Source organism: Pagrus pagrus (assembly GCF_965226575.1).
Source record: "Pagrus pagrus genome assembly, chromosome: 18".
Taxonomy (NCBI): domain Eukaryota; kingdom Metazoa; phylum Chordata; class Actinopteri; order Spariformes; family Sparidae; genus Pagrus; species Pagrus pagrus.
The window spans coordinates 16641928-16667898 of record NC_140202.1 but is presented as its reverse complement, the minus strand read 5'-3'; the positions used below and the strand labels follow the sequence as shown (position 1 = coordinate 16667898).

General features: G+C 41.0%; 3 protein-coding genes across 3 annotated transcripts in view; 2 read left to right on the top strand and 1 right to left on the bottom strand.

The window, feature by feature from the left end:
- Positions 1-560: 560 nt before the first annotated feature.
- Positions 561-15495, bottom strand: rlf (RLF zinc finger). Its single transcript, XM_084380473.1, has 8 exons — positions 15310-15495; positions 13161-13315; positions 11324-11405; positions 10328-10463; positions 9988-10190; positions 7229-7365; positions 6885-7026; positions 561-5745 (listed from the first exon to the last, which is right to left on the bottom strand). Exons 1-8 carry the CDS (start codon positions 15487-15489, stop codon positions 1084-1086), a joined length of 5697 nt encoding a protein of 1898 aa, XP_084236599.1. The 5' UTR covers positions 15490-15495; the 3' UTR covers positions 561-1083.
- Positions 15496-16215: 720 nt separating this feature from the next.
- znf593 (zinc finger protein 593) lies at positions 16216-18225 on the top strand. Its single transcript, XM_084380474.1, has 4 exons — positions 16216-16318; positions 16684-16891; positions 17064-17126; positions 17818-18225. The coding sequence occupies exons 1-4, from the start codon at positions 16258-16260 to the stop codon at positions 17942-17944; spliced, it is 459 nt and encodes a 152-aa protein (XP_084236600.1). The 5' UTR covers positions 16216-16257; the 3' UTR covers positions 17945-18225.
- A 1456-nt stretch (positions 18226-19681) lies between these two features.
- Positions 19682-25971, top strand: part of selenon (selenoprotein N) — an 8174-nt gene continuing 1884 nt past the window's right edge. The window contains exons 1-11 of the mRNA XM_084381730.1: positions 19682-20114; positions 20871-20988; positions 21102-21232; positions 22755-22967; positions 23051-23175; positions 23703-23840; positions 23919-24000; positions 24404-24592; positions 24675-24780; positions 25458-25570; positions 25668-25769. Of these exons, the coding sequence (XP_084237856.1) occupies positions 19926-20114; positions 20871-20988; positions 21102-21232; positions 22755-22967; positions 23051-23175; positions 23703-23840; positions 23919-24000; positions 24404-24592; positions 24675-24780; positions 25458-25570; positions 25668-25769 (1506 nt within the window). The 5' untranslated portion in view covers positions 19682-19925. The remainder of the gene's footprint in view (positions 20115-20870; positions 20989-21101; positions 21233-22754; positions 22968-23050; positions 23176-23702; positions 23841-23918; positions 24001-24403; positions 24593-24674; positions 24781-25457; positions 25571-25667; positions 25770-25971) is intronic.

Here is a 25971-nt window from a genome sequence, read left to right as displayed (position 1 = left end):
AGTATATTCACCATGTATTTGTAATTACAATCATGAACATCCCTGAAGAACGTTCCCATGTCTTCTGATATTAAATTTCCACAATGTAATTGCTACACAGTTGATGGAGTCTAGCCCCTGAAGTAGTTGGCAGCATTGCCTGGTTGGTAATCCAGCCCATTTACAAAATTAAAGACAAAAGTAGCCCTTTGGAAACATCATTCCAGCACTTTGATCATTTTGTTGGTAGGCTAAGGAGCCCCTTCATTGCTTAGCATAAAATAATCTTATTTTATTAAAAAAAAAAAATACTATAAGGGGAGAACATTTACAAGAAATTAAACTGACAAGTTTGGTGCCATTTTGTTCCTGTACCATCGACTATATAATGTTTCTTTTTCAATCTTGAAAACTAGTAAACAAAGCAGCGAAACATTAAATGTGCATTGTTTCAACAAATTAAAGACATTAACAAAGTAAATGTTTGGCCCTTCAGCACGTCACTTAGAAGCTCATAAGATGCCACTTCATTCTGACTCATCCAAACGACCAAGAAGAAGTCACTTATTTGCAAAGCAGGGGGCTTTATATTTGTTTTCACATTTATTTTTATTAGAAAGTGTTACATACATGTCAGCCAACACCTTCCCACTGCATCCCAACACTGATTTTTAATATAAACTGAGGTGAAAAATAACCAAACATTCCTCAAGAACTCTGTAGTAAGGAAATGTTTTTCAGTCACATTTTCACACAACTGAAAAGGCCTTGCAATACGCTACTGACCATGTCTAACAATCTGAAAATCTGTACATTTATCTTTGAGAACTACAGTATATACACTTCATGAGTTAACATAACGGGTGTTACATGATTGCTTTTGTAATAGATGTCTAAGAAAAACAATCCACTTGAATCTCAAGTGCACCGTTTGAGCTTGTTTTTATCTTAACGCTAATTTCTTTAACGCTTAAGTTTGGCAAATTAAAAAGCAAACAAAGAAACATAATACTATAATTTTGGGAGAAAGAAAAATACTGGTACACAGCTCATGAAAATACAAAGTAATTTGCCATAGCTATGTTAAAAAGGTGTTCAGTTAAACTAACTTCCAAGAAGCAGTTTGCTGTTCTTGGTGTCTGATGGGAAGAGGTCCGGCGGGGCGGTGGTGGACACGGGTCTACCCAGAACAACCACAGGTCTGAGGTACTGAAGCTGCTTAATGGCCAGATCCCCACAACCAGCCAGGGCTTTGTCCAAGATGGACTTCAAGTTTTGGACTGATGTGAAGTCTCCAGTCATTGCGTGTGGCTTCAGCATTGGGGAGTGAGTGCGTCTGCTGCGGGTGTGAGTGATTCCCAGCTGGTTGTTCTCCTTAACGGAACAACTGCGTCTGAAAGAGTCTCGCCGTTTCACCGGCGCTGTGTTTTTTTCTTTTGGGGATGTCTCTTGTATGAACCTCAGGAATGAGGACTCAAAGCCGATAGGCTTATAGGCAGCAATGTCAAACGTGCGTGGAGAAGGGCTACGAGAGTTAGTATCTTTCAAGTTTGACGGCTGTTCAGACAGTTCGTTTTTCCGTTTTAGTGGCTGGCGAACTGGAGGAGTGGGAGCTGACCCGTTCACCATTTTACCACCATCCTTGGTGCCTGAAACGTCTTGGAAGCCCTCCTCAGCGGTAAAGCGCAGTGAGCATGGTGGCGAGAGGTCAACAGTGACAGGACGAAGAAGAGGTTTGATTTTATCCCAGCTCAATCTTTCTTCCTGTTTCTGAGTGTTAGGTGCTGGTGCTGCAGCGGACTCTTCAGTGTGCCCACCAGTGCTCGGTTCACCATAAAGCACCTCGTCTGCACCAACAAGGACGCCATTTCTCTCAACAGGTGGTGGTGGCTCCTCCACTTCCTCCTCTGGGAATCCCAGTGAATCATGTTTATCCTCCTCCTGTGCCTCTGTCTTGATTGAGTGTAAGCTCATAGGTGCAGGCTGCCCCTCTGTGTTTTCCGGCTCTGCCTGATACTCCTCTTTGTGAACCACACATGCTTCTGTAACTTCTGTAACTGTTGGCGTGGCCGACTTCCTCTGAATCAGTTCTTCAAGCTGCTCAGCGGTAAAAACAAGCATAGCGTCATTCTTAACAAGATCTTCTCGACGCATGCGGTGAACCTTCAGGTAGTGCCGGTGCAGGCTTCCCATGTACGTGACGACAGAATCACAGTCCTGAACCATGCATGGGTAGGCCAAACGCAAACAGCGGTCTTGGCACATCTGTAGCGCTTCTTCATGTGATCTGAAGACAAAGCGGCTGAAACAATTCCTTTTGGACTTTTTTTCTCTTGGCAATGTCTTCTCCTCGACAGCCTCCTTAATTATTTCCTCTGGCTGGGTGGTCTCTTCAGGCTCTGACTCGACTTGGCTCAGACTCGATATCTCAGCCTGTGTGGTGGTTGAAGCAGGTTCTTCTTTCTGAGGACTCTGCGGTGCAACAATGAGCTTCTTTTGGCATCCAGTAATTGACTTTTTGTGAGTGCTCTGTAGACGAACCACCAGTGAATCGTAGTACTCACAGTGACTATAAAGAGTATGTTTTTTAAGTGCTTCATCATGGCCGAAAACTCTGGTACAGCCTTCAAACTTGCACCTTATTAGCTCTGGTGGTTGTGAGTGGCAATCGCGAGTGTGACGCACTAGGCTGCTTTTAAGGTGGTAGGAAGTGCTACAGTTGGCAAAGTGACATTTGTATTGAGGCTGAGGTTCATCAGAGTTGGGGAGAGGCCTTTTTTTGGCTGGCTCTTTTCTGGCTTCTGGACTGTGAGGTGCATCAAAGTCTTTTTCCAACAAGAGCTGAGAGCGATTGTAATGATGTACCAACTGTAGGTGACGCACAAGACCTCCCTGGGTGGAAAAAGCTGCATCACAGTTTTTTGCTACACAATGAAAGGGTTTACTGAATTTATCCAATATGTAGCACAGATTACTTTTGGCTACCAGGCGCCTTGTAGTTCTGACCTGCTGTGTTGTTGCATCCTCGCTTTCTCCCTTCTGCTCACTGTCCTCTCTACTCTCTGGTTCATCCTCTCCTTCCTCTTCAGAAGGCGAATGATTGTCAAAGTTTTGTGCATTTTCAGCATCCACTGTTGAGTTTGTTTTCTCGTGTTGGCTTTGCAACTTGGGGATTTCTTTCTTCCTCACTTTTAGATCGTGGTTCATCGAGTGCTGAGATGTATGATCTGAAGGGTCTTGGTTTCCCTCGTATCGTTTAGATGCATAGCTTATTTTGTCCACCAAAGTCTCACTCATGTTATGTACTTGGATATAGTGGGCCCTCAACACATGTTTTTCTCTGTGACTCTTGGAACAAAGATGGCAGACGTAAGGCTTAAAAGATGTAGTTTTCAAAGAAGTCAACCTTTTGGCCTGTTCAACAGTACGCCCATGTTTGGTGTTATAGTGTCGCAGTAAGCTGTAACTCTGAGCAGTCCGAAAACCACACCCTTTCATCCCACAGATGTATGGCTTAGCAGTGGCTAATGATTCACCACTGCTTTCGTCATCACCTGCTGATGCTTCTTCTTCTTCGGTTTTAACCCTTTCCTCAGGCGTATGTGGTCTCTTCTGAAGCATTACAACAGGCGGCATGGCCATGATTGCCTGATGAAGAGATACTTGTGATGCATTGGGCTCTGAGGGGGGCTGAGCGGCCTCACTTGGCACACTGTGAGGCGATGAAGAATTCAGGTCCAGTTTACTGAGCCCAATCAGAATTTCTTTCAGAGCATCATTTTTTGTTTGAAGGCTTGAGGAGTTTGTTTCACTGTCTTTGGGTTGAGTGGATGCTTTTCTTTCTTTGCCAGACTTCGTGGGTTGAATGGGAGTTGAGAGCTCATTGTTTCCCTTGTCCTCATTGTCTGGCTCAGGTTCAGCCTTTATCCCTTTGGACTTTGAGCCTCGCTCTTTGTCATGCTTGTGTTCTTTGTTCTCCAGTTTAAGGTGTTCTGGGTGCGCACATTTCAGATGTCGCTGGACATCTCTGGCTCTGGAGAAAGTCATACCACACTTCTCAAAACCACAGGTGAACTTACTTCCATCAAAACACACAGCCACCAAGGTCATTGTTGCTTTGGGCTCCTTGATGTCGGAGGTTTCCAAAGAGGAGGCACAACTTACTGAGGAGGAGTTTACAACATCTTCATTTACAATCTCTTCTTTATCAACTGACTTATTCTGGTGGGTTGTCACTTCAGGAACAGCCTTAAGAAGTTTCCGTTTTGCCTTCCTCTGAGCCTCAAAGTCTTCTTCAGAGAAGGTGATGTTGTGTGTAGATAAATGCTTTATGAATTCCTTTTTGGATAAGTAGTATTTTCTACATTCAGCACTAGAGCAAGTAAATGCTGCATCTCTGAAATGCTGTGCTTCATGGTGATAGATTTGTCCCAAGTCGGAGTAAGTGACGTAACAGCCTTTGAGTTCACACTGGTAGTTGAGCTGATAGCCATGGGTCTGTTTGTGCGAGACAAGTTCATTGGAGGAACTAAACTGAGCGCCACAACCTATCACCACACATGCGTAAGGCCGATCACCATAATGAATTCTTCGATGTTTGCGATGGTGGTAAGCGGAGACAAAATGGCGTCTACAAAAAACACACTTCTCTCGCTTGTCTCTCATCTGATGAAAATATTTCACATTATCATCACCTTTGTGCTCTGACTTTAAATGGACATACAAGTACTTGGAATGTTTAAATATCCGCGTACACCCGGTTCCTGGACACTGATACTCATCCCGGTTCTGCAGCTTGAAGTGTTGCTCAATGTACTCGAACGTTACATGCTCGTCATCGTCCACATGCTTCTCTTTCACGGTTTTGGCTTGTTGCACGATGTGGTGCAGCACGTCTGGATCATGTGTGGATTTGTAATACATCATTAAAGAAGGGTCAACGGTGATCTCTCCTGGTTCGATATCATCATCCTCGTCCATCTGTTTCTCCATGTCCTCTTTCTTTACATTGTTTTTCTGAAGATGTGTTTCACTCTGAATGTGTTGTTTCATGTGAGGGACAAGATCCTTTCGGCTCTTAAACTTTTCCAAGCACACAGGGCAGGGGTGGCATTTGTCTTCTGCGTGTCTTTTGGAGTGGTGAACTATTTGGGTGTCAGTGACCGACCTCTTACAAATCTGACAGCACAGCTTGTGTTTCTTTGTCTCGGACTCTCCTTGGCTTTCTGGTAAGTTAGAAGACTGCTTTTCATCCTGCTGCTCATGACCATCAAGACTTCCATTTATCCTCTGTTGATGCTCAGATTCTACTTTCACTGGGATTCCCTTTGGTTCAGGTTGTTTACCCTTCTCTTGTTTGTCTACCACCGCCTCTTCCTCCTCTCCTTCTGACTCCGGCATCAACCCTAGAAGGGAGATGCAGTGATACTTGAGAGTTTTCCAGTCCCAGAACTCGGGGTCAAAAGGCCAATAGGCTTTCAGTGCTAGTAGCAACTCGCAGCGAAGTGAGTTGGGAATAACCTCGCTTTCCTGGTCGTACTTTTGGTCTGGCCGTAAGTATAGCTCTTCAAGGCACCCAAAGACTTCCTGGCTGGGGCCAAGCAGGAACTCTGTGAGTTGACAGGCACGCAACACTTCTAGGTCGTCTGGAAGAAGGCAGGACACTGTCTTACAGACAGAGATCCTCGTTTCTGAGTCATCCTGCTTTGGAAGTTGAAGAGCTTTGACACAAAGTTCTACTGAGGCAGGCACCCCAATTTCCTCCGCCTGAAAAGAAAGAGACATGTAATTAGCATAAATCAATTATACAAAAACATATTTTCTTCCGAACACACACTTTTTATATTCATCATATGCTGCAACGCTCTTTGTACAATGTCATTGCATTTCAATATGCAAAATTAATTAATATATTAAAACAGGGCTAACTTTACTTTTTCATCTTGGGACCCAGAGAAGTGAATTCATCCCATTCAAGAGCAACTGTAAACTTGAACTACTAAAATTTGGAAGGAGAAAAAGTAGCTGTACTGTAGCACTTGTACAAATTAGCAGTAGACTAATTATCGGCCCCGGCTGAATTTGTGCTTTTATTCAGCATTTTTCTGACTATCAGTATCAGTGATATTTCACCACTATCTGATTGGTAACACATCACAATCAATAGCCTATTAACACTGAATAATCTGAATCTGGAAAGTAAGTAGTAACTAAATTCATCAAATAAATGTAGTGGAGGGGTAGTATAAAGTACCTGAAAATTGTACTATTGTACAAGTGGGCAGCTCTCCCAGGAAACAACCAACAACCCCACTAATGGAGTTTTCGTTTGACATGCAGTTACGTCATCTGATTAATCACTCCAAAGAGTAAGGACTGGACTCTGACATTTCTGGTTCGTCAGAAATTTTGCATTTTGAGCAATTTCATGACTATAAACAGTAGTGAGCTTGTTTAAATATAATAAGTTTATTTTTAAGTAGTGTTGAGACTGCTGTGATTTAAAGCTAAACTTCACTGGAGAACAGACGGACCATATTGTCTGCATTTTCCAACCATCTGGTGCTCCACATCATTCTTTTCTTCTTCTTTGTGTTCATAGTAGAACCACAGAGCACTGCTTTTCTCTCTGCTATAACAACATTAGGAAAAATGTTAGATTTTTATTGTAGTAAATTGTGTGTATTTTTTTACTTGTTAGCAGACTTACTGATTTTCATAGCTCTTCAGATGTGATGGAAAAGCTAACAGGAAACATCTGCTAAGAAAGCTTTTAGTTCCTGAGTTTAGTTCCTAAGGCTCCTTCGTACCTGGAACTAACTGGTTGAAAAGGAGCCTTATACCCATATAATCGATGCAACAACACAAATCCAGTATAAAAAACGGACTATGTCTGTTGGGCTCACCTCTGTCTGAATGACACGGACCAGGGAAAGCAAATGGTAGACTGTTTTGGCAATGGCACCTAGCTGAAGGCATCTTTCCAGAAGAGACATCAAAGAGGGGTCGATCCTCCTCTGAAGCTTACTCCACAACAGAGTCAACTCCCTTTGGAATAAAAAAAGACAAGAAAATTAAGTAATTGTATCATTTTGACCACAGCAATGACAAAAAACTTATTTGATTAGAGATTTTTTAAACATCCAGATGTTTGTCGATTGTCAATTTACATTTGACTGTAGTCATAAATACATAATGTACAATACATTCAGTTCACTTAACCTCTTGACCCCAAAAAGGAATCACTCACCAGGAGCAGTAAAGGCTCTGCTGCTGAAGCTGCTGTGTCAGGAAAGTTGTGCACAAGATGAAGGCCGTGTTCTCCTCCCCCTCAGTCTCTAAATTACATGTGATCTCCAGTACATCCTTACAGTCAAGTCTGGAGATCTGTTGAGGGAGTAAATACAACGTTGAAAGTTAAGAAAACAGCATGACGGACAACACTTCTTAAATTTGGAAAAAAAAAAGTCTCACACCCAATGAGCAATTATGTAAACATTTCAGTTAGGGTGCACCAGTATGACATGGCTGATCAGTACTGATACTGACCTTATTATTTAGATCAGGTATAGATCATAATGTGACCAACCCTTACTATATACAGTTACATTCATTCATGTGGGGCTGGCGACCTAATTATTAGTGCCACAGAAATCCCTCATCAACCTTACATTAGCATGACTCTAATTGGTTCCGCACAGTGGGGTATAGAGATTTTAAATTTGGGAGGAAGAGAGCACCAATTTTTTAGCGGTATTGAGAGAGAGAGTTGGATCGGTGCATCCATGCAGTCACTCTACCCTGTGTCAAGTTGCTACAAAAGAATATTAGGGATTAAATATAATTTCATCAACAAAGACCCCATGACACACCAGTGATCCAGCATTTCATGAAACATATCATGCAACTGTGATGTCCCCAGTTTGATAATAGCCAGAAACCTTTATCACATGTGTAAGGGAAATTCCCAAATGTCCCTTTGTTATTCTGATGTTATTCTTGCATATGAAACTTAACGAGCATAGAAGATGTGTTAAGAGTGACATTGTGTCTATGGGCCTCCCATGGTTTATGTCATGTGACAGTATTATGGTTGCAGAGTATATGCTTTCAGAGCGTTTGTGATAGAGGGTTGAAAAACCTAACATACACAAGACAACAGACTCTTGTCCAAGGAGTCCAAGGAGTTCATCCTGAAGAGCACTTTTGTGACCTTTCTGTGTAACCCCTCATGGAAATATGTGTTCTGATAATGGTTGATATATGAAACATAAACTTTGGGATGTACGTGCATGTTAAATTTATGTTAACCTGTGGAGAAAGTGGAGATAATGGGAGTGTTTTTCGAAGTGGTCCAGATGTAACCTTGTGTAGATGTAACCAATTATAAACGACTAAGAGAGACTGCCTGTCTCCAGTCAACATCTATGCGGTGCTGATGTGTGACGCAATAAAAGAACTTCTAGAAAATAAATATTGTGTCAAACTTGGTGTTTGAGCAACTCTCATCTGCAATAGACAAGCGACTGGTTTTCAGTTGCCACGACACATGTCACACTCTACAGACAATTCTCTTATTAGAGCAAAATTACCAAAAAAGAATGATAAATACAAATACAGTATAGTGAAGTTTTAAAATCAATACATAAACATAATATAAATAAGAAATTTAAGATCATTTAACTCTTTATAATTAAACATATTGGTGCAAAACATGCATCACATTAAGTATTTAACTGCCTGCATATGAAGGCAAAAGGCTTTAAATGTTCAATTTGAACTTGCAGCACTTATGACACCTCAGCTCACTTTTTCTCCATTCATCGCTGACCTCCTGAACTTTGTCTATCCCCTCCCCCCTGCCAAGGCAGAGGACAGCAAGAAAGGTAATGAACCATAAAGATAACAGGGGCCTCCATCAGGGGCAGGGTGAGCTGTGCAATAAGCACACAAAAGGCGTGAGTAATCTGGCTATAAATTTGGACTGGTACATATAATAGGAGCATATCAGTGCATTCACATATGTGAATATGCTTTACTTAATCTGTTAAACGTACTACAATGAATGTTTAACTGGTTATGAAACACTCTCACCTTTGAGATCTGAAAGCATGATCATATCAAACTGGACTTACAAGGTTTTCACAGCATACCAAGAAAAGGTTGGGGAATGGAGACAGGTGTCACGACAGAGGCAGGGCGCAACAACGAGGAAGCATGTCTAATGAGGATTTAAGAACGTACACATCACTGCCTGAGTCACTGTTTTTTTCTGATCGTAAGTAGAGATTGGTAGTTAAACATTACACATACCCTCAGCTCTTTGTTGGGCCTTTTCATACATTTGAAAAAGGTGAAAAAAATGAATTCACAGCAAGTTTTAATGAATCCCTAAAGATTGAAGGTTTTCTGAGTCTTCAAACTGAACACCAGGAAGCTTCATTTGCATGAGAATTTGAGGCTCTATTTTTGAGACGGTGCAGATAAACCTTATAAATAGACATCTTTTTCATATTTATAAAAAAAAGTTTGACTTGCAAATATGTTCATATTTTTATTCATCAGTTCAATAATATCCATCTTATTATGCAAAGAGGGAGAGAATTACTGTCGTTCAGCCTGCTGTGACCCTTCTACACTTCCTGCCACAACCATATGTCTCTTAATATTGAACAGCATGTTGAGCAGAAGCTGGACTTTTCGACCATTTATCCTTTTAGCTAGCTATTACAAATTTTTTGCCAACTACTGAAATGTTTAGTCATGATGACATACTTTTACTAATCCACATCAACTATTTATTCCAATACTTTTAGCAAACCATTCTGACCGTTTATCATCTAAATGATAATCCATTCATTTAGCAATTTTAACCATTTACCTTATACTTTTAGCAAACCATTTAAATCATTTGGGTATATTTTTGTGCATTTTTTAATGTTTATCCATTAATTAGGCTAAGAGTATTTTTTTGTCAAAGAGCATCTTGCAAACAAAGTGTGGTATTACCTCCATGATGGCTTCTTCATTGGGAAGCAGGTGACAAAGCAGGGAGACAAAAGTTTGACGAAAGGTAGCTTGGTTGGAGATGAAGCTGCATTCAGTGCAAGCTTTGGCCAGCACCACCGCCTTGGCCACTTCGCCCATCTTCTCCAGGTGCTTCACCCGCATCTCCATGAAGCCCTCGCCCTCCAAGCTGATGTACGCGTCAACTAACGATAGAATCCAAAGACAATATGATTAGCAAACATGACGAGGCCTATGCAACTATAACCACTAAAAATATTAAGTCTGTGCCATCATGTTCAAATGAAATAACTTGGATAATGTTAGTTAACTAGATTCCAACCTTCTTCTGAGTTGGTGGGCTGGCCTGTGAGGAGAGAAGTAAGGACATGGTTGCTCCATGCTCCTCCCTCTCCTGTGATCTGGAGTAAAGCTTGAAGGTCTGTGCTGCCATACTGTAACAATGTATCATGGGCAAGCTGCAATAGACGCACAAAGGATGTTAAAATCTAAATACAAAAACCGTTTGTTCAGCACTTTATTTGAAATCACATCAAATAACCAGGACTCATCTTCCTCCAACACTCCTGTCACACAGGGGTGTGCAGTGATTTAATCAAAACATTTTCTTATTTGAAATTACATCAAACTATGTAATTCTACTGAGGAATGCAGTCAAATATAACACACACTGCTTTATTTCTTACAGTGATTCAGCAGAACACGATCTGACAGTAAAGAAAATTATGGTACCTTTTTAAAATCTATATTAGACTTTTTCAGTGTGGTAATGAGTTCCCCTGACTCTTCATGCAGCACAGTTTTGTTCATCTTGGACATATTCAATCAATGGTCATAGCAGAGTGTACTGCAAACCTTCAGAGCAAATTTGGAAGGACAAGACTTGAAGTCTGCTGTATATCTACACCTGCTGTCCCATGAGATTGAAAGGCTCTTTACCTAGAAACAAATTGCAAAATGGATTAAAGTAATTTGAAGACTACTTTGCTAATTTTAGAACCTTAAATCCTTTGGGGAAAAATTAAAAAAAGACTATTTCAAGCATACATTTGTGTCATATCGAGGCACACAACTGACAACCAATGATGAGTTAGTAGTTATAAACAGTGGTGGTTTAGACTCAACAAGGGCAGAAAAAGACAAAACTGCCATCTACACCAGCTTGGGGCCCACTGAGGCACATATAATCAAGTTCCTAAATTCTTTCTAACACACACACCAACACAACAAAAATACTTTTTTTTGTTCAAGTCATCAGGATAGGATTTAAATCTGCAACTCATCAGCAAAGAATGTTGAGAAACTCGATGCTCTCTACCTGAACCGAGTGGTGAAATTGAACCCAGGCTTCATATGGGATTTCATTCTCAGGCACTGACAGCAACAATTCAAAACAGCTCCTACAAAAAAGAAAAACAAATAAGATTAGAATGATCTCTGTGAATCATGATAATTCTGGACAGTTCTATTCTTGACAATAAAAAACAAAACTACAAAACAGAAGCAGTGTAAATATAAAGTCTGGAGACATTAATCTCAACTAAACACATTTTTTTCCCCAGCCTGTGACAACTTATACTTCTGGTGGTATAACAAAGTACCACAAAGCTCTAGCTCAGTTTTAATGTTCAAGAGAAGTGAGCTTTACATATTCATACATTAAACATGTCAAAAATACTCGTTTGAAAATACAGTGGGCAGTGGTGACATGTTTTTCTCATCTGCTGATAGTTAAATTTAACTATTATAAGGGAATCTATTAAAAGATCTGTTTTATTCAGCCGAATAGATTGAAACAACCTCTTTCCCTCATATGAGAACATCTGCAAATGGAAGGAGTGTCAGTGGAGCCGTGGTTTGTGGCCCTGACAATTAATCGCAAGACATTATGAATACCTAATTGACCTAATTTAAGTAGTGTTCAGTAAATTCCTTCAGACAGGCTGTCATTTGCAGCATGAAACCTTTAAGTGTAATAGCAAAATGTATCATTTACATTTAACCACATATTGTTACTTTGCATTACCTTGCACGGTTTTATTTCACGTATTGACCTATAACCTTATGGTTTACTACACTTTTTAGCACTGTGAATTATGACCTGACCTAAGTATGAACTGTTTGACTTACTTTTATACAGTGACCTTGCTGATTGTTTGAAATTGTTTGTGCACAGTAGCAATCTGTTCTCCCCAGATGCATGTCAGGTGTTGTGGGTACATCCAAGATTGTCAGGTCAGCTGGATATTGTTTTGGGAAAATCTCCTTTTCTCGAGCTATCTCTGATTGTGCTATAAACTAACTAACTTCTATTTTAGCAATAACCTAAACGTTAACCCAGGATGTTACAAATAATTAATATGCAGCTCATTTAGAAAACCGAGAGTCCCGTGTGCATGCAAGTCCATTTATAATGACACTCTCAGTTATTGTTAGAGCTTAAGTAAGCAATTAAGCAAGATGCTGATTTCAGCTGATATCTTGCAGCCCTTGTGTGGACTTTATAACCAAGAAATAAAACTGAAATTAAAAGAAAGACAAATATACAGTATCTTTTAATATGAAATGCAATTGGATACCTTTATGGGAACTTTCTCACTAAGTCAGACTACTATGCACAATTTGAGAAGATTCAAGCCTGGGAAAAAATCCACAGTGAAGTAATTGAGCAAGACTGGATAGCTGTCGAACAAACTACCAGCAAACTGAATGTCATTTGCTGTCTGTTGAGCCTCTTAAACCTTCTAAAAAAAAACAAAGCTAAAAATATAAATGATGAGGCGTGATTTTGCAAGGGCATTGCATGTTTGTCCGTTAAATTTATGGAGAAACTCAATTTGGTTATTAGTATGGGAGATATCTGACATTTTCAGAACAGCCACCCTGTTCTGGAAATTTGATAATCAGGTACAAAAACCCAGCTAGCTGTGCATTCATCTGGTTATGGATATGAAGGGTACATACTTATGTATAAATGAATAACAGAACTGTCAGTCATCTTTCGTACAAAGAAAATTAAAACTACATTGAGCAGACTAGAAATTGTAGGCTTGTGTTTCCAGGTTAATAAGGACTTCATAAACAAAATGAAGAAGCTGACCTTTTCACCTCAAATCCATCACAAGGTAAATGTGCACACCAAACTCAGTACTTACAACGCTAGTCTCTTCAAAACAAGGGCCACTCTGTCAGACTCTGCAGTGAGGTGAGATCGAGCTGCAGCGAAACAGTTTATGGACAGACAGTAGACCTCGAGAAGAGGCAGACCATGCTCCATGGAGTTCCTGCTCCCAGCATAGTGCATCAGCGCCTATAAACACACACGCACACAGATATTGCAAAATGTAAACAATAAAGTAAAAAGTTATGGAAAAACGCTGTTGATACTTGATCAGAAGAGGGGATCAGATGACAGCTGTGAATGAACAGGGGGTTTCCACCTGGGAAGACAGCAGTCTGATCCCAGCTGACACTGTCAGGTGTGAGATGCTCCTGATTGGGTCAGAGGGGATTTGACTGTACAGCATATGACAAACCCTGAACCTTCACTAGTGAAAAACCTGATTCAAGGAGGAACACATGCACTGTGATGTCTTTTGTTTTTTTTTAACCTTTCTATAATTTCTCTTTTAATATTTTACTGCTAAGAGGGTGTTTGGGCAAAAAATGTTCTTGTAATGAATGCACACTAAATTCCCTTCCTTCATACAAAGACATTTTTAATATAAAAATGAATTTCTCTAAATTACACTATGAAATTCAAACAAGTGTTACAGATGCAGACAACCTGTCTCTTTTTCATTCTTTGCTTTTTACAGAGAGCAAGGTGTTTTTTTTGTGGTAAATATTGTCATTGCTATCAACTGTCTCCAGGCACAGAGGAGTCATCATGAGTGACACACTCATGATGACTCAACCAGCGTGTCACCTGTGTGTAGCTGCACACATTAAATCGTCATCACTATCAACATCCCAGGAGTTTCATTTACCAGACAGCAGGAAACTTGCTGGTTGGTGCTCAGGTCTACAGAGACACCAGATTAATTCCCCTCAGTCTAAATATACGGTCCCATCTCAAAGGAAGCCAAGAATAAGGTCTCAGCCCTGGAGACATATATCAGTGTGCTAATTACATCCAGACTACTTCCAATTCATAAGGAAAAACATTTTAAGGTTGATTATTGTGAGCCTAAAAAGCATAACATTTACCCAAAGCAGATATGAAAGGATGGACTCATTTTTTCCCCCAGTGAGAGTATTCGTTTTACACAAAAGTTTTTAAAAGCGTATCCTTCAACAGCAGCTGCTATCCAAACACAGAAGTGCTGTCAGAGTGAGCTGGCTAATGAATTACTCTTCTCTACATTCAAGTTTGGCAGGTAACCAACTTTCACTGGAGGCTCCTCTCTAATTGAACGACATGTACTTTGGCTTGAGCATTAAAAAGGAAAGTGTCAACTGGTTAGGGGTTTTTCCAATCAGGGATGCAGGTGGGGAAACGAGATAGTTCCCCAAATTTGGTTTCCAAAGTACAAATCCTGATACAGGGAATGAGGGCAATTCAAACAAGAGTGCACCTGCGTTGTTGATGAGAGAATAATTACAACATGGTGGGTCCACAGCACTGGCAGCCCATTTCAACACACAAACAACAAAAGTGCTTGGCTGCACAGGATTTGGCTCCTTCACAAAAGCTGAAGAATGCTAAATGTGATAGGTAAACATTGGCCCAACTCCTTAAAATGACCAAAATGCCATTTCAGAGTGGTTTCACGCCCCAACTAGAGAGGACATTTGGATAAACACACCGCGACACCGCCCCGCCCCGCACACATGCAATAATGCATGATGTGCACATTCTGGCCATGTCATGTGCGTTGAAGCATCTGTAAGGCTTCCTGTTGTGCAAGTATGGTTTGAAATAAGAAACAGCTGTCTTAAATAGAGTTATATCAATGGAAGTGAAGAGGGCTTACTGTATCAACTTGAACCAGCAAACTGCATCTGCCACTGTACATTATAATTAGCCGAAAATGTTTTGACGTGGAATCACATGCGTACGTAATGTATGCATGTTATTGTTTATGTGTTACATAAAAGTATGCGAACATAAACACACAGCTGTGCAACTGCTCCCTGGTTGTACACCAATCCTACACTTAGCCAGGCAGCTAGCTAGCTAGCTAGCGGGCCAGCAGCCGTCGCAGATTAAGCTACTAGCTTGCGGGCTGCGAGAAAAACAACCCTGGATGAGCTAACGCTGGTTAGCCTGACGATAGCTTCGATGTTGCATGTACACATTACCTGACAGAAGTTGTCGCAATACTCCGTGGAGGATGCAATGGATATTTCTTGTTGCCTGAGTACGTCTTCAAAGGCTCTAAGTGTGGCCAGCAGGGTTTCCATTGCAACCAGAGTGTCCTCGGCCGCGTCCAGGGCCCGGTCGCTCCATTCGTGCTCTGGTTCAACATTATTCTCCGCCATCTTCGCTCTCCGCCACGGCGCGTATGCAGTGCAGTCTGACGCCGCCTTCATGTACTTTCGGAATATTTAAAGATGTCACTTAAACTTCACCCGAGAATGCGAAAGGGGCGTCTTGTAGAAATTGTTTTTTACGTTTGTTGGTGTTATTATTCATTGTGTGTTGTAGTTATTGTTGTCACTATGTTAATAAATTAGTTTTTTTTTTTATATTTTACGTAGTCCTTTGTCCGTAAATTAGCGTTAACGTCAATATAATAGCCTTTAATAAATTGTCTGTTTTTTTCTTGACTACCCCTTCTTCCTGTGCCACTGTTTCTACATACACAAGTACACTACTGTTACTGCTGTTATTTCTATACAGCCTATAATTATTAGGATCAAAACCAAAGCAATCGAAAGTTACGGAGCGCGAGGGAAGGTAACATGTCAAGGTGTTTGAGCATAATTCACCTGAGAGGAGGAATATGGAAAAAAATAACATTACACTGAACTAGTGCGGTTCCCTTTTAATAAAACACGGTTCCGTTTTGAATTCATACTGAGCTTTTAATATTTTTTCGCTTTTTAAAACATTTTTGTTTCGGCAAATAAACATAAAAACTATAAACTCATGTAAATGTTCTGTATTTCGTGGTTTCTTTTCATTATTAACTTTGTATACTACTGACATTAATATCACCGTAATATTACATTATTCTCTTTTCTTTTTTTCTTAGCCCTTTTTGCTAAGTAGTGGTGTTTGGCGCCCTCTACTGGTGAGGAGGTATAATGTTAACTTTTGTTGACCCGGAAGTAAAAGAAAAATATCTCTCGGCCACACGTGTGAAAGGTAAGCAGAGCTAAAAATGACACGCAAAGTGATTTTTAGGAGTAAATCTGTTATATGACTGATTGTCTTGAGCTGAGAGTTTCGATTAGGAACACTTTTTACTCCACAAGTCGTGATTTGGTGCCAAAAAATTGCAAATTCGGTTTAAAAACGTCTACGCAGGCTGGATCGTCTGTTTTCTACACACTCGACAGTTAAATAAGACCGTATCCAGCTGATTTTAAAGGGGCATATCCCCAAATTGTGGTGTAATGACTAACCCGACGATTAAGACTTGAGTTTTTAACTGATATTTATCATACAAACAACTTTATCTGTGTTGCTCCGTGCTGTCTGACAGGGTTTGTTTTCATCCTGTCCTGTAGCATCCACCATGGGAAAGTCCAAACAAACAGGGAATCACAAGAGTGATAAGAAGAAGAACATCGCAAAGACATGGAAGACAAAGCGCAGGACCAAAGACCTGGACCAGATCCACGCAGACATGAAGCCTGGGACCGCAGCCAAGCTCCTACATCAGGAGGTGGACTACGATGTGACAGGATGTGCACAACACTACTGCTTACACTGCGCGTGAGTTTACCTGTTGGTCTAATGGACCTAGCTGAGAATTAGGCTACCCACTGGTTATATGCAGATCCAACAATTGCACTAATAAAGATAAAATAGTGTGTGACTGGCTGTGTTTTGTTGTGTCTTGATCTTGAATTTGAATGTTTACACCTTGACTTTTGATGTCTTGCAGGAGATATTTTGTGGATATGAGATCCTTGAAAGAGCACTTCAAAACTAAAGTGCACAAAAGAAGGTAAGTCACCACATCCCACCCACGTATTCTGTGTCTCATGTCACGATTACCCATCCAACATGATTGCGATTCACGATATTATCCAGATAATCATCAAACTATTCTTAAAACTCTTCCAGTTGCACTAACACACACTGGAGTCAGTTTAGCCTTACATTTTGTTAGGAGACCAATAATTTTATTGCATCATATAACGGACATATATTTCTTTTTGTGAAAAACTAAGAATCTTAAATAAATCATCATTAATAAATGGTAGTATCCTCATTTTTCCCTCATTTCTTTTTAGTTTGGAATGATTTAACTTGTTTTTGTAAGGAAATACAGTGTGCAAGCCATGTCTTCAGCCATGGTGACAAGTTTACGCAATTCAGAATAAATCAGGAAACCAATCAAGGACTGTATCATCAGAGAGCTAGACAGCTTTTACAAGTCCCTCATGTGAGGATAATCACAATTATCTCTATTCTTGATTAGCCTGATAATGAAAATTCACCACAGTCAGCTTATTGTTTTTTCATCACAGTCCACGATTAAAATCTTTTATCGTCCCATCCCTATTATATTCCTACGTTTCTTGTCTGGAAGTTAAACCTTAAATGACCTATCTGTCACCTATAGATGTACTGCAGCCAAGAGTCCCTGCTCGCTTCAGAGCTTACATCTTCTCTCCCTCTTTCTCTCCGTCCAGGTTGAAACAGCTTAGAGAGGAGCCGTACACCCAGGCAGAGGCAGAGAGAGCAGCAGGTATGGGCTCCTACATCCCTCCGAAAATAGTGGAAGTAAAGACGCAGCCTGTGGAAGAGGACATGGCCTGAGAGCTGCACACCTTATCCGTTGGACTATTCCTTCAATAACAGAACAGAAGCGTTAACAAAAATGGATAATGCTTTTATTATCCCTTGCAGTCACAAATGTTGAATGCATTGTGAAATGCTTTTATGTGACACACTTCAAGCCTGGTCATTAGATGTCTGGCTGTCACCAGATTCAGGAAGCCTTAATCTATACTGGGTAATGTAATGCAAAATGTACCTATGTAAATATTGAGTATGTGTAGGACTGTGTGGAATGCAAATAAACTATAACATACCATGGATTCAGCCAGATTGCATCAATATAGGACCACACTGTGTTGCAACAGTAGCAGCATTTCCTGATCTGAGGGTTGTTGGTACAAGGAGTCCAAAAACAAATCTGGGGACCACGTGTTTAAAGCAGAGTTCGTACAAAGTCTTGAAAGTTCGAGAAATGCTAAATTTGAACTGTTTCGTTTTCAAGGTTAGTAATATGCTTGGCTTTTGAATAGAATACTTCAGAATCGCTGACCTTCAACATAATCTGGTGTTTCTACACAATCAGTCATGAAAAGCAAAAATCTTTTAATCTTTGAAATAAAAACAGCCCTGTTGCATCAGAGCTGGTAAAAGAAACAAAGTGATGATTGCTGTGGATATAATGGAATTCTATAAGTATTACATTTATAGTATTTATTTGTGATGACGAAGGCATTGAGAGTGAATATTTTTTGTTTGAGTAACTTGAAAGTGCTTGAATTTTAGCTGTTTCATTCCTGAAAAAAGTCCCGTCACTCAATTTTTCTTTTAATTGAGGAAAATGGACATGCTGACAATGAGGTTCATATCCAGGCCAATGTTTTGCATCTATCCAGTAACCCTCTTTGGATGGACTGGCCACAAGATCATTCATTTTCGGGGTCACAAGCCGGGAACATTGGGAACTACAGCATCTGCCAGACTAACCTTTAGCTGGAGCTCCATGTGCTGCTGTAGGCAATATCAAATATACAGTGATTATTGATTTAGTGATTTCTCTGGCAACACAATGGACTAACACACATACCAGATAATGACTCTAGATGGGGGTTATCATCCAATTAGTTTCTGTCCATATTTCTCCTGTATGCAGAATGAAAACACAAAAAAAGTGTATATGAAATTAAGTTATTGTGACAGAGATATGTTGAAATTATGAAGAATGGCCCAACAAAAGACAAAGCCTTCACTTCTTTTGGCAGACATGAGTTGCAAAAACTGTAATGACGGCCTTCCCTTGGCAGAGAAACATATAATTGAAGCTTGTTAGCAGACATTCCTGGTGGGGACGAGGCAACCCGGCCCCTTTAAAATGTGACTACTGTGCCAGGAGCCGACTTCAGGCAAGTCAGACAGGATGTACACGCACTTCCGGTCACCGCTTTCAAAATAATGCTCTCGACGGCCAACTGGCTGGTTAGCTCCAATGACTCGGTCGTAAAGTGAAGAGAAATGTAAAAATGTTATTGTAGCCTGATGTACAGAAGCGTGTTGTATCTTTAAAGGTATTTTAAGGTGTCTAATGTAACCTGTCGAGGAAGAAGAGCCGAGCGGAGGGACACACTGTGCCGGGGTTCTGAATTTTAACCATCGATTTTTGCCCCGGAAGCAAGTTTGTATCAATCCGCACAGAAAGTAGACACCTGCACCTTTATTTTGACACCCTCATCAACCAATATCCGGGTTTCTCCTATCTTGACTCACATTGACCACATCCAAATGGTTGTAGATTAGATGGGGGGAATAAGAAATCTGCGCTGCTAGCTAGCATTTCACAGCTGCTGCCAGCGAGTGTAACAGCCGGGAAAGACGCGCGGTCCCCGGCTTACAAGATAACAGAACTGTCGGAAGATTCTCGCCACTTTAAGGACAAAGTTTACACTGAACGACCACCGCTGGTAGCCCTTTTGCCCGCTATCCGACGACAATGCCCTCGTCTAAATAGCTGTCGTGGAGGTCGAGGATGGCCGCAGACGTGGATAAAACATCCCCCGAGGATGGGAGCAAAATTTCGCCGCAGCGTGGACACCAGAGTCCGGGCTCTGGATCCTGGATCTCCAAGGGGCTGTGGACTCTGCTCCTAGTCGGTGCTGTCCCTCTTCTCGCCTTTGGGATCAAGTATTACCAAGATGCCAAGCTCATCAAACGTCATGTGAGAGCCACATCTGTAGTTACACGTTACACACGTCTCATACATGTGCGTTGATCTTAACTTTGTGTCTGAAAAGAAACTTGAAGAATGATGATGTCAGAAAATGCCAGTTTACTGTAAGATGCATGCCTGTTTTAAAAGAAAGTTTCCATTGACCTTCTGGTACATTTTATAACCTTTGATTACTTTAACATTGCTGTAAGGACATTTTCTTGTCATATTACATGAAATGTGTGTTAGACTCATTTATTTGTCAGACATCAGTCGCCACTAAACACCACATCTGCATTTTTTCCACGCCTGGGTGTTTTATTAGGGAGCTGGATCTGTGCCACAGCTGGTTAAACTCAACCTCTTGTTTTAATCTAATGCTTGTTTGGCTCCAGTGGGTCCCTGAGTTGTTCTTGCTGCCTCCCACCTTCCCTCCCCCCTTCTCCCTCCATTGTACAAGCGCTAGTAGGCACGCATCTGCCTGGGAGAGAGGGTGGTCTGACTGAAACAAACACATGTTAAGAATCTGTGGCCTCTGGGCTGATCTTTATCCAGACTGGACTGCTGAGGATGAATAAGTGCTCTGACACCAGGGACAAAGCATTGCAGCAATGTGATCATGCATCTACAATAGTATTTTTGTCATTTAGTATATTTTCAAAAATGTTTTCATGTGACGAGACCCACTGTCCTACTTTTGATGCTGCATTGAAAATCCTTGAAGCGTGAGTAAATGACAGGATCGGTCTGTGTCCCCTCCGATAGGAAGAGAGCGTTCGTACTCTGGGTGCCGAGGGGCTTTTTCTCTTCTCCTCCTTAGACACCGATCACGATCTCTATCTCAGTCCGGAGGAGTTTAAACCTATTGCTGAGAAACTCACAGGTACATCACTCTATCTTTCTTGCCAAATGTCCCATTAAATCAATGCCTTCTCCTACCCTCACTGGTCATTTGTACCCCACTTACTGACTGGGATCCCTGTGACTTCCTCGCAGGAATAACACCCCCAGTAGACTATGAGGAGGAAGTGGCCCATGACCCCAATGGAGAGACTTTAACCTTGGAGGCCAAAATGCAGCCTCTGCTGCTGGACTCTATGACAAAAAGCAAGGATGGTTTCCTCGGGGTAAGAGAAGGTTTATTGTTCTCTTTCTATTGATCGTTGTTTAGGCTCAGCAGATGACTTAATTCTGTTAGTATTAACCTGTCCGTATTCCTGAAAATGTATGTAAAATGATCCTGAAACACCTCTCCCAGTCCAGCCCAAAGTAAATGCAAAGCTGTTGTTGAACCATGTGGAATACAGGCATGCTTTCAGGCTCTTTTGAAAGGTTATAAGCTGAATTTCTTCCCCAAGCTGCCAGAAGCTTGCATTGTGACTTTAGCCTATAGGAGTTTGAACACACTGAATTATTTATTTATTTTTCTCACTTCATTTTTAATGCAAAAATGACCTGTAACTGCCCGTTAGCTGGAAAACACAATGGTTCCACATCATATAGTCTCACATGGTCCAAGTTTGAATTTAATTGCAATATAACTGACACTGGATGCTTAACACTTGTTTTTCTGAGGAAACATCCAGGTGCCTGGCATAAAAATGCAATTTTATGACCTCAAAATAACCCTGCCTGAGAGTAACAGGGGCAAAAACTTATTATAGTTTTTTATTTCCTTATTTACATTAACTTTGTGCATATGAAATAGTCAAACACAAGTGCTTAGGTGGAAAAACAGCCTGTTCAAGGAGCAAAATGCATAAAAGCACCTAAACTTGCATAATTTCCAAGTTTATGGCTTTTAAAACTGTAATAAACTATAACTGGATTTAAGATCTCATTGGCTGCATCAATCATCTGTGGGTGGATCGCTGACTGTTAACAGGATTTTATAAATAATACAATACATTTTCTCAGTCTGAGCCAGCTCTTCCACCTGGAATCCATAACGCAGAAATCTCCAAATCTAGCCAGAGATCTTGGTGTAGTTATACACTCGGACCTGAATTCCAACAGCCACATAAGAACAATTACAGAATCAACCTACTGCCACCTTAAAAACATAGCAAGAATTTAAGGATTTTTTCATTTTCAGCAGTGTAATGGTGTGCTCTCAGGTCTTAGTAAAAAAAAAATCAATCAGACAGCTGCAGCTCTTCCAACACAAAGAAGGTGGAGCACATTACACCAGTCCTTAAATCACTGTTCTGGCTCCCACTGTGTCTAAGGATAGATATAAAACTCGTATTACGCGTCCATAAAGCACTAAATGGTATCGGGCTTAAATACTTTTCTGATTTACTTTTTACGTTATGTAGCACCCAGACACATAAAGTCATCTGGGACAGATGCCACCAAGAGAGGCGGAGCAGATTTTAGTTTTCATGCTCCCCACCTGTGACTCAAGCGTCCTGAATACCTCAGGTCCAGAGAAACTGGGGGCTTAAAAAATGATTACTTATGAAGTTTCTAACTATATTTCTTATATTAAGATGTGTAAGCAACCAGCCAAGCCTTTAATCAACTATAAAATAGCTGAGAATTAACTTAAAGTCATCACATTAACCTACAATTTACCTTGTAGGTTAAATTGTAACAGATTTTTTTTTTTTGCAAAAGCATTTCTTCTTATTTTCTTGAATTCGTCAGGTGTCTCACAGCTCTCTGGGCGGGCTGCGCTCCTGGAAGAGCCCAGCGGTGCCTTCTTCTACCTTCTCCGCCAGTCAGTTCAGAGTCTTCTTGCCCCCCAAGAACAAGGTCGAGGTGGGAGACACGTGGTGGGTGATTCCCAGCGAGCTCAACATCTTCACTGGGTACCTGCCCAACAATCGTTACCACCCTCCCTCACCGAAAGGCAAAGAGGTAAAAGACCTGTCACTGTGTGACATCAGAGTTGGTTGTGAGGATCTTACTGTATATTAATAGTTGTTCTTAACCCGTTACAGGTTCTCATCCACTCCTTGCTGAGTATGTTTCACCCTCGGCCCTTCATCAAATCACGTTTCGCTCCTCAGGGCGCAGTCGCCTGCATTCGTGCCAGCAACGACTTTTATTATGACATCGTCTTCAGGTGAGGAGCGACTCAGAAAGAGGCGTGAAAAGCCAGAGTGGTGCTTTTTCTTCTTTTAGGCCATTAATTCTGTGTACTTTACATTACTGCTGACTTTTATCTAGAACAAACTATGAATTTTAATGGTAATGTCCTCCCTGGCAGGCAGCCATTGATTCGGATTTAAAATCAGCATGCAGAGATTGATCCAACCTACTGAGTCCACTTTTTGTCAAAGATACATTATCATTGTGTGCTAATGCAGCTGCAAGTACTGTATGAGTCAGCTTCTGAACAGAAGCGGTTTTAAACCACCAAACATTTCATATTTTTCGCCCTCAGCTTTGACTTTCAGGCAGCTTGCTCTGACATCTGGGAATACCTTTTTCAACACAAAATGTTAAATAGACACTATATGTGATAAAGCGGCTAGAAACGCACTTTTAATAGGCTACAACAGTCCTTTCTTTTCATTCTGTCACAGTGGGGGAAAAAAATGTGAACACATCTTGCTGAACAAAAAAACTCATTGTGTTCACCTTCTGCAGGATTCATGCTGAATTCCAGCTCAACGACGTTCCAGACTTTCCCTTCTGGTTCACCCCGGGACAGTTCACCGGCAACATTATTCTGTCTAAAGATGCATCTCACGTCCGCCACTTTCACCTCTACGTCCCCAATGACAGGTGACTGCCTCGAGATCACTCCCCACTCAGCGTGTCAGCTGCTGTAGTTCTAGTGTGAAATGTCCCGTTGTGTTCCAGGTCTCTGAATGTGGACATGGAGTGGCTGTACGGGGCCAGCGAGAGCAGCAACATGGAGGTCGACATCGGCTATCTGCCACAGGTACAGCTGCAGAGTGTCTCTATTACTATATTCATGTGACTCCCTGTTCTTATCTTAGTGTAGCAGCATGATGGAGTGCCCAGGGTATTAATTTTTTTCATTAATGTTGTTCCAGCTCATTAAGCCAAATTAAACTCATTCAGTGCAATTACTCTCCAAGTGGTTTCAAGGATTTTTGTCCTGTCACTGTTTTGATTTACTGTCCTCCTCGCAGTGTGTCCTAATGTTGGAATGTGACTAGTGTTCATTTCATTTCAGCCTTTTTTCCCAGAAATACGTTAAAGATCATAAAATATTTCCCTTTAAGTTTCTTTTCTCATAAAAGTTAAGGTTACAGCTTAAAGTCTGTCATGTTTTTTAATGAGAAGTTGCCTTTTAGTAAAAGTTATTAATGTGTCCACAGCTGGAGCTGCAGTCCACAGGCCCATCCACTCCCTCCATCATTATGGATGAGGAGGGCAACATCATCGACAGTCGAGACGGCAGCAGCGAGCCGATCCAGTTTGTCTTTGAGGACATCCACTGGACATCAGAACTCAGTCGGCAAGAAGCCGCTCGACGCCTCGATGTCACCTTTTACCCCTTCAAGAAGGTAACAATTCATCAAGTGTTTCGTCAACACGCTGTTGGCTTAAAGTCAACAGTTTCATTGTCCTCATTGTGCTCCCTCCCAGGTGTCCTACCTGCCTTTTTCAGAGGCCTTCAAGCGCGCTGAAGCAGAGAACAAACTGGTGCATTCCATTCTGCTTTGGGGAGCATTAGACGACCAGTCCTGCTGAGGTGAGATCACGCCACAGCATTACACTCTGTTACTGAGAGCTGAGAAAATATTGAAATCACACGGATAAAATGGGCTTCATCCAGATAAAAACAAGTTTATATAAGAAATTCTGCAGGCAGGGTTTTCCACAGTCTGAGAGTCTCTGGGGAAAAATAGTGTTACTTTAGTCTTCAGTCAGTAGATACATCTGACTGTTACTTAAATACAACTTAAATCACTACTGTATATATTTGTTATGAGTGAAGATGTGCTGAATTCTGGAAATTGTGTAAGAAAGACTGCACTCCTTCCAATGTCACCATCAGTGATGTCACGTTTCAGGCCACTGGCTTCATACAGGAGCATAGATACTTTAAAAGCAGTAAAATGCAGCCTTGTGTAGTTCAGTACACTCAGTGATCTTCCAGCCGCAAATGGATAATTCTGTGGGAATCAAACGCAATGTATGGTTTGATATGAAACTATTACTTTTCAATGAAATTAATTATTAATAGATTTTGAAGTATCATTGCACCATTTAAGCTGATGCATTGTAATTACAACTACGGATAAAATTGCTGTGTAGTCCCACATAAAGCGGGACACCTGGTCACCCTACCTTGAAATAAACCTTTTTGAATTGTACATTTAGGTGTATTGTCAATATTCAACATCTCTGTCTGTTACATCTCTGTAGGTTCGGGGCGGACTCTCCGGGAGACAGTCCTGGAAAGTTCGCCCGTCCTGGCGCTGCTCAACCAGAGCTTCATAAGCAGCTGGTCTCTGGTTAGAGAGCTGGAGAACATGCAGGTGAGCAGTGACAGAAAAAAAATGCTTTGTACTACACTTACCTTCCTTATTTTCAGATCTTAACTATGTCATACTTAATGTTTCTTCCCTAAAACAGGCTGATGAGCACAATCATGAGTTGAGTGAAAAGGCCCGATTACACCTGGAGAACTACAACTTCCCTGTGGAGATGATGGTGGCACTGCCCAATGGAACTATTGTAAGTATTTTACTCTTTTATCAAACATTCACAAATCATGTGTAGAAGCACTCCTGTCGATGTTTTAAGTCAATTAATTTGAGCAAGTACAAGACTAAAACTGGATTTGTTAGAATCACCTTCTATCCCCGGCTTGTGCAACGTCTGAGCGGAAAATGTTACATCCCAGTCGACTTACAGTATTTCATGTCATTGTACTCCC

What these genes read in the sequence shown, in the direction of transcription:
- rlf (XM_084380473.1), bottom strand. Translation starts at nt 15,489, where the DNA reads ATGGCGGAGAATAATGTTGAACCAGAGCACGAATGGAGCGACCGGGCC. An exon ending in ATTGCGACAACTTCTGTCAG is followed by an intron (nt 13,316 to 15,309) that starts GTAATGTGTACA and finishes GTGTGTTTATAG; the next exon opens with GCGCTGATGCACTATGCTGG. An exon ending in ATGAAGAAGCCATCATGGAG is followed by an intron (nt 7,366 to 9,987) that starts GTAATACCACAC and finishes CTCCCTCAACAG; the next exon opens with ATCTCCAGACTTGACTGTAA.
- znf593 (XM_084380474.1), top strand. Translation starts at nt 16,258, where the DNA reads ATGTTAACTTTTGTTGACCCGGAAGTAAAAGAAAAATATCTCTCGGCC. An exon ending in CTCGGCCACACGTGTGAAAG is followed by an intron (nt 16,319 to 16,683) that starts GTAAGCAGAGCT and finishes CCTGTCCTGTAG; the next exon opens with CATCCACCATGGGAAAGTCC. An exon ending in CACTACTGCTTACACTGCGC is followed by an intron (nt 16,892 to 17,063) that starts GTGAGTTTACCT and finishes GATGTCTTGCAG; the next exon opens with GAGATATTTTGTGGATATGA.